The 8,692-nt window shown below is 42.1% G+C and overlaps 1 protein-coding gene across 1 annotated transcript in view; it reads right to left on the bottom strand.

Moving 5' to 3' along the window:
- Positions 1-3,557: 3,557 nt before the first annotated feature.
- The window catches only part of tlcd3a (TLC domain containing 3A), a 33,398-nt gene continuing 28,263 nt past the window's right edge, over positions 3,558-8,692 (bottom strand). Inside the window, exons 4-5 of the mRNA XM_054755386.1 lie at positions 7,815-7,910; positions 3,558-5,052 (exon numbers count right to left, since the gene is read on the bottom strand). Coding sequence (XP_054611361.1) covers positions 4,705-5,052; positions 7,815-7,910 — 444 coding nt within the window. The 3' untranslated portion in view covers positions 3,558-4,704. The remainder of the gene's footprint in view (positions 5,053-7,814; positions 7,911-8,692) is intronic.

The following is an 8,692-nucleotide window of genomic DNA, read 5'->3' as shown; positions in this document are numbered from 1 at the left end:
CACGAGTTAGTTCTTGCATTGTTTCTCACCTTCTTCATCAACATGCTGGCTCCACCGTGGCTCATTTGCAGCTGCAATCAAAAGAAAAGCAGAGACCTGAGGTGACAAACCCTACTCAATTCAAAGAAACAACTCATGGCAAAACGGGAAGGTGGTGTTGAAGAGGAAGGTGTGGATCTCGCTGCCACATTGTGTCTTTGGGGAGCCTTCATTCCTCATTTATATGCTTTTCAAATTGTTTTATGCATGTCAAACTATTTTTGAGAGTCAAACGCTGATGACATCATGGACGGCGACATAGCCAACTTGCTGTTCCGGTTGCTATTTTGTTAGCAAGCTAGGCTAACAGTGATAAAAAAACAGAGTGGATTAATAACGACATAGATGCATGCGGTATCGTGCGCTATCCGGAAAATGTACACAAACGGAGGCAAAATTTGGGTGTAAATTCCCAGCGTTACCAAAAAGCACGCTACGCGGGACGGAATCTAACTGAGGTTCCACTGAATATTATTTAATTTTAGGATGACATTTTTTGTTACTATTCACATACATATAAAGGACACCGAGGCTTAAATTCAAAAGACTATCAAATCAAATTTATTGATTTCCTTTAAAGGGGTGCTCCAAGTTTACAAGTAGAAGATAAAAGTTAATATAACTCCTCTTACATACAATATTTTCATATTTTGTCATAAAAACCTGTCCAGTCTGCCAAAAATATCAAGCTACAAAACAAGGTCCAAGCCATCAAATGTCTTTGCTGTTATTTTACCCATGGAAAAAAATGATTTGGAACGCTATGGGCCGGGGACGAAGGGCGAGGGTGGTGCATGAAGTGTTGAAAGGATGTGCCCATGGTGCGTTCAAAGACCCCATGTGTTAAAACTGGAACATTTCAGAAAGCTACAAATGGACTCAAATAAACAAAAAGAGCACAGCAAACCAATTTAAGACATTGATATATCTATTCTTTCATGGCCTAACCATAAATTTAGTAAAAAAAAGAAAGTAAAGTATGTGAAGGCCTTAAAACTCATGCTAATAAACAAATCAGGATCAGTTCTTATTTATGTCTAAGCAACACAAATTGACTCCAAATATTTGAAAAATCCTAAAACATGATTGTTTAGTTAATGATGTATCTATATGCTGGTGATGATAACCATAGAGTTAGAGCCACAGCCTGTAAACACCGCCTGCCAACTCCCCCACCCCCTTCACACTGGGAAATATTTTTCCACAAGGCACCAGGAACCAAATTTGGTTCGCTGTCCGTCCATCAAAATCATTCCGCCACATCACATCACAGCTCAAATATGTGTGCATTTTTATCCGAACAGTGCTGCATTCATAACATTGTGGAAGAAAAACTAAAAAAATAATGACGCTACTTTGGTTAAATTATTAAAATACAACTTCACTTGAAATACATCCTGTGATCAATCACTACAGCATCGTACAGGAAATTATTTTAGCTTCCAAAAGCTTTGTTTTGAGCTTTATATCAGCTAATCATTCCTAAAATTACTAAAAAGTGCTCAACTTCTGTCACTTGCATACTGTAGGCCTGGTAACAATTAGCCTCCAAACATTGTACATTAGCGCTGCTACCGGAAAACAGCCTGATGCTAACATTTTTTAGCACACCCCTGGAAAAAGGGTTAGCATTTGCAGCTAATCTACAAAGACAGGAAAGCGCTAGCTTACTTTACTGTCACTAATTCCCATTTTGCGAGTGGTCCAAAACCAACATGCTAATGCTAACATATAACGCTTAAGTGTTGTAGCTGCCCTATAGCCACTGACATCATCCTTTATTTTTAGGTTAATTTGACAAATGAAGCCAAGTACGAATGGAACGATCGGGAAATATTCATCGAAAAGAATGAAGAGAGAGATGGTTTCCTGACACATTAAGACAAAATCAACAACTATTGCGGTGATAAATATGTGGGTGGAACGCATTGTCTTCACATTGCTAAAGTTGCTACGACGGACTAAAGTGCCTGACAGTCTTTGGTTTACCAACCAGTACAAAAGACGAATCCCCGCTGAGCACGGTGGTGAAAGATAAGACGAATCTACGGAAAAGAACGAAGCGGAAGTGACGGAACGAGCTCGCTCTGCGCTAAGGTTGTGAATCAGCCTACTCGTCACAGTGTCAAAACCTTCCGTTAAGTCATTTATCTACATCTAACCCTGAGGAAATAGGATCAACTTAAGACATTCCACGTGAAAAACTTGAAGTGTCACAAATTTGCCGTATTTAATTGGTTTGTAGTTTTTTTCAACACCATATCTGCTAGTACAAGTACTTCTTAGCTGTATGTACATGTACCTTCATGTCAAAATGATCAGACCACCCTTGTTTCTTCAGCTTCTTGTTCATTTGAATGGCTGGTACAACTTAAGGTACATTTGTTTGGACAAATATAATGACGACAACAAAAATAGCCAATAAGAATTACATCTCTTGGCAGTTTAATGCCGTAGCTATTGATGTAAGAACTTCACTGAGTTTGGTTATCAAGTAACCCAAGAAAACAGCAAGATATCAGCTCTGATAACTCTTATGAGCTATTTTTGTTGTCATTGCATTTGTCCAAATAAATACACCTTTAGTTGTATCAGGTATTACAATGAACAAGCTGAAGAAACACGGCGGTCTAATCTTATTTTCCCATGACTGTATTACGGTCAATAAATGAAAGGATGGCCACAAACCTGTTTTATGGCGACGGTGGGCTTTTGAAAAGCGGAAATACGCATTAAGGTGTAAAAACAACTTCAGAAAACTTCAAAAGACGTTGTGTTTTTTTTAATTGAAGTGAACGATGGGTGAAACACTACTAAATGGAACTCGAGGCAGCTTGAAAACGGTACATAGTGTCGACAGGTCATGCCTTGCCGAGCGCTACCCAACCGTCTATTTCCATCCATCTTCCCAGATTTCCCTCTCTGGCTAGCAGGCAAGTTGAGAGATATAGTCTCTCCAATGTGTCCTGGGACTTCTCAGAGGCCTCCCACCAATCAGACGGGCCCTGAACACCTCCCCAGGTAGGCGTCCGAGAGGCATCCTGACCAGATGCCTAAGCCACCTCATTTGGCTCCTCTCAATGTGGAGGAGCAGCGCGTCTACTCAAGAGTTTCTCTCAGATGATGGCCACCCTACGGAGAAAACTCATTTTGTCCGCTTGTACCCTCGATCTTGTCCTTTTGGTCACTACCCAAGCTCATGACCATAGGCGAGGGTAGGAACACGGATTGACCGGTAAATTGAGAGCTTTGCCTTTTGACTCAGCTCCCTCTTCTTCGCTACGTAACGATGCAGAGTCTGCATGACCGCAGACGCCCCAGCAATCCGCCTGTCGATCTCGCATTCCAATCTCGCATTGTCAACAACAACGCGAGGTACTTCAAACTCCTCCACTTGGGGCAGGATCTCATCCCGTACCTTCTATTTGTGTTGCAGAAATCAGTCAGTTACTGGATGGTCCGCATGGATATAGAAATATTATCATGTGAACGTCACATGACCCAACAGATGATGAAGGTTGTTATTAGCACCAGGTCACGCCCAACTATACATTTTTTTTTTTTGAAATACCGACCGACAGTACGCAAGCGAATGAAGGAAAAACTATGTACTCAAAACCAAGAGATTCCAACTAAAGAATAAACAGTCAAAGCAAAAATAAAAGGTTCCACCTGGAATGACTGCAGGGTTGTTTTTTTTGATGGAATTAATGTCAAACCATCCAAACGCAACAAGACGGAAATCAAATTTGACTTGGGTCTTGTAAACATGCAGCCTGGCGGTTTTGTTGTTGTTTTTTTTGCATAGGTCCTCTTCGCAGGAAAGTCGTCTATAAAGCTTTACCGTGATATCATCTTATAGTAGGAAGAAACCAGCAATGCGGCTTTCTTCCCCTAAAAGAACAGAAAAGCTTGTACTGAATTGTAAATCAACCGCTGATATGGTAGCTATTGATAATGATCAAGTTCTTTAAAGGTTAAGATATTTTTGTTACAGATGATAAAAACCTGAAGTGTTTAAAGCCCTCTACTGTAGAAGCTGACCGGATGTGGTCTACCCTCATCTTATTGCTCATCTCTGAGGCACCGGCTGACTGCGGAGTGAAACGTATTAGCCTTCCAGCCAATTAATCAAAACGTTTAAAAAAAAATAGACTAGCTGTCGTGTACCAACCAAAGATGCAACTTGGGGTACACAACTCCAAACAACACACACCCTATCAGCTACATTAGCTTCGGTTAATACTGCCTGAATCTGCATCGCTAGTGAGAAAACCTTTCTTGTCATAGAAGCGGAAACGAGACCCAAGAGCCGCCATTCGCACAACAAAATCACACAAATAAATATCTGTCGTAGCAGCCACTCGCACACGCTGAACAGACCATCACGGCGATGGAGATGTTTTGAGTCGTCGAGCGAAGGCGGCGCTCAAAGTCTTCGACGGCGCGTAAACGAGGAGGCGGCTTCGGTAAAATCCCAAAAGCACACCGCCAAAGACGTCAGTAGTCGTTTGTAAGGAAGGTCCACTGCTAGCAGCAGGTTCCAAACTGGAGGGTGACAATTTGTGCGAAATACACCGGCAGTCCTCCTGGCTTAGAGTACAAGAGTGTGGGGGGTGGATGCGAGGAGTCGTTGTGTTAGTGTGTGACGGCGGCGAACGAAAATCACTCGTTCTTAGAGGCGGAAACGATGGCGTCCCCTGCGGCGGAGGGTTCATCTGTGGGTGACGCAGGTGGAACTGAGAGTGACGAGGCGGGCCGCCGACTGCGCTGGTACAGGCGGTAGCCCTTTCGGCACAGCAGCACGAACCAGTAGACCTGCGGCGCCAGGATGCAGCAGTTGCCCAGGTTGGCAGAGAGTGGCAGGTGGGAGGGCACGGCGTAGAGCGGGATGCCGTAGTGGCTGCCGTACATCCAGTACATGTACGGGAAGAGGGCGATGCGGCACATGAAGAAGGTGAGCAGGACCATGCCGCCGTTCAACTTGTGCAGCCAGCATTCCTGGAGGCCCAGCTGGTGGAGGAGACAAGAGAGTTCAAGATGGACCTGATGCCAGTTTTCGGAACCTCAAAGTACGACAAAATCGAAGTAAGAATGCTAACCAACAGCAGTGACAGGACAATAAGGTGTATTTATGCACCGCCGTGGGCTTGAGCCAAGGTCCTTCGGAATGAGACTCAAGAGCACTAGCTAAAAGCCCGGCCAGTCAATACGACGCCCAGCGTGGCTCTTAATGTTAAGGGAGTAATGTTTACCAACGTACATTTGCACAGCCACACTGGCTGGCAGCTGTTACATTTACTTCCGGTTACTCAAGGTTTTATTTCAGAGGAGACTGAGGTTAACGGAGCGCTCCAGCAAAGTGGAGTATAATCCTGGGTAAGCTAACACTAGGGTTTGTTTTTGTAGTTCCCAGCCACGTATCCTTAAGTGTTACAAGGATGACGAATCCGGCTGACGGACGATCGATCGTGAGCAGTTTTGCGGGGCACACCTGGAACCCTGGCTGACACGATCCTAGAAAACCTCGTAGTACTTGCTTTTGCTAAAGGAACTGTTGTTACGCACAGTAATGCCAGCAGAAAACAGACATCAGCATGCTGACTGTCTAAGATAAAGGCTATAGGCTAAAGTATGAGCTTCTCAAAGTTGACTTTGACTGTGTTTATTGCCTCCGCTCAAGAGTTTTCATGGTCATTATTGGGTTTGACTACTGAAAAAAATCATGGGGCAACATGTGGGGTTTGGACCAAGGAAGGAACCAAAAAATTCTATCAGGAAACTACCTGGAGATCCAGGAATCGCCATCTTTGTTAGTATTGAAAAGACATTTTTTTTAATATTTTCCTTAATTTCTCATGGAATAATGCATGAATCATTTATCTGCAAGATGTGGGTATTTACTTCAAGTTTGCAATTTGGTGCTGACCCAAACCGGGGAAGACAAATAAGCCACAGCATCTTTAGAGGAAGCAGTGGAGGAAATGGACAGTAGATGTCAGCAAAGACCAGGAAGCTCCTTTGGTTGCGTTGCACTGACAGCAGGATGTTAGCCTACCACTTAAAGCTGCTGTCTGTCACCAGGTCAAGATTACATTTTTTTTCCCAAACATGAAATACAACAACACCACCGTTGGCTAGCACATGTTACAAATAGTGGTGTCAAGAGAACAGACTCAACAAAAAATATCTGTATTTTTCACAATTATTAGTTGAACTGCATAAAAATTGTCGTAAATTGCCGGTTGGGCTGAATAAGATCACTCACGGCTGGCTGGTATTCACTAGGGGTGCAAAAATACATGAGTCTGTATCTAACCCAAGTCACAAGAGTCACATGACATCAGCTGACATCCTCAGCAAGTCCCCTTCTGGTTCATTGCTGCTCCTGCTGTTCCCCAAGCAGCATGCAAAACTGTATTTTTCATTATTTTATTATCCAAATTCCAGTTAAAATAAGTCAGCGGTAAGCTACGTGTACATATCATGTGGGAAGTTGCTGGGTTTTTTATATAGTTCTAACTAACACCATATACCGTAATTTCTGGTGTACAAGCTGCTTTTTTCTTAAAACGTTGAACCCTGCCGCTTATAATGCGGTGTGGCTAATCAATGGCAATGTTCTAATCTCGTGACATCTTCACTTCAGAACTACTACTAATAGTTTAAATAGAGTGCCGCTCGCGAGTCAGTGAGGAAATTATAGCTCTTTCTTTGGCAGGAGCCAATCATGACCTATAAGGGAACTCACGACAAGCTTGTCAACCCATTAGAAATCACAGGAGGTCATAGAACAGTCTGATTCACTGTGTCATCTTCCAAAGAACACTCAACTCAACACACAGCAACTTAACACTCAAAAGCTAGGTAAGAACTATACAAGGCAAGTATCAATATGAGTTTAAAATAAAAAACAACAACTATTTTAACTTCATCCCATAATGCATTTTGTCCCAGCAAAGCATTTCATTGGTTATTGCTGCCGGGGTGCTGCAATGTTGCCTCTGTCCACCAGAGGGAGCCAGAGGAGCCTAGAGGGAGGATGACATCATTGCAGCAACCCAGCAGCAATAACCAATGAAATGTTTTGCTTTAAACTCATATTGGTACTTACTTGCCTTGTATATTTCTTACCTAGCTTTTGAGTGTTAAGTTACGGCGTGTTGATTTTAGCATTCTTTGTAAGATGACACCATGAGTCAGATTGTTATACTGAGTAATGACCTGCTGCGATTTCCAATGGGTTGACAAGCTCGTCGTGAGTTTTTCCATAGCTCATGATTGGCTCCTGTCAAATAAAGAGCACGCCACCATATGCCATTTTATGGTGTGGACATGTGCAGCTTATAGTCCAGTGTGGCTTATATATGTACCAATCTGTTTTTCTCTCTAAATTTAGTGGGTGCGGTTTAAGACACCGGAAATTACGATACATTTCATTTGAAAGTTCAATAAAACGCAAGTTTAAAAAAGGCATTCCATGTACTGAAAAAATATCAAACCGGGACACCAAAGTATCGAACCGTGTACTTTCCGTGTGGTTGCACCCCTACAGGTGAAGGCGTAAAAGAGCTACTGTATATTACACAAAGAAGCACATACAGTCATGTGAACAAGTGATGACTCCTTATAAAAGTAGTCATTGTACTTGTATTAAAGCGTCACGTCTGCTGCTGTGGCAGGCGGGACTTTCCCAGCGAGAGGTTGGCTGTTGTCTTTGAGAAGCAAAAAGACAAGACAATGGATATCAGGGGCGTTTCCGAGTGTCGCCTCACCTGAATCAGTATCTTCCCCAGGGAGACAAAAGGGGTGCTGAGCTCGGTTAGAAACAAGCAGCCGATGAAGAAATCTCCCTCTCCCTTTCGAAAGAACTGAAGAATGGAGGGAAAAAAAGAGTGAGCGAGAGGGAAAACAAACATTAGCATGGAAAACAAAACACAGCTGGCAACCAAGGACAAACTCCCAGAAACAGGAGGGTATTAAAAGGCTAAAGTGTGAGTAGGCCATTGACTAAATAAGTATAATACAACCTGAAAGTAAATCCTCTGTTCATTAGGATTGTTCCGCTTTTAATGACGGTAGTACTTCCTTGCTTTATGACCTTTTCTCACACTATTTGGACGTCATCCAAGATGTCATACCGGGAAATATTGCCCAAGCTGCTTTTACACAGACGGCTTGGAAGTAATTAGCCAAGTAAATGGACACATTAATATTGCAGAAAGGCCGTTTAGACTGTTTAGACCAGGGTTGCCCAAAGTGTGGCTAGGGGGCCCATTTGCTGCCTGTGGCTGTTTTTTTTTATTGGCACACATCACTTTTAAAATATATATAATTTTACAAAAAAATAAATAAATAAAAAAAACAGCAGCAGCAAAAATGAAAATATCCGTCTCGTAAAACTATGACTTTTTCAAATAAGCAGATTTTTGTAAATTTTGTAAATTTACTGCAGATTTTTTCATCTTTTTTCATCAAACTATTTGAAAAAGTCCTGATTTTATAAGAAAGTAATATGAGGAAAAATTATGTTTTAATAGTATAAAGTTGAAATATTAAAGAAAAAAGATTTGTGTTTTTTTTAAGTCATAATATGAGAAACAAACAAAACAACGAATAATTGTAAATTAGGTTGCGGAAAAAGTTCTAATGT

This window comes from Dunckerocampus dactyliophorus, chromosome 16, assembly GCF_027744805.1.
Source record: "Dunckerocampus dactyliophorus isolate RoL2022-P2 chromosome 16, RoL_Ddac_1.1, whole genome shotgun sequence".
Lineage (NCBI taxonomy): Eukaryota > Metazoa > Chordata > Actinopteri > Syngnathiformes > Syngnathidae > Dunckerocampus > Dunckerocampus dactyliophorus.
The sequence above is the reverse complement of the archived record's forward strand: the minus strand, read 5'-3'. Positions and strand labels throughout refer to the sequence as shown.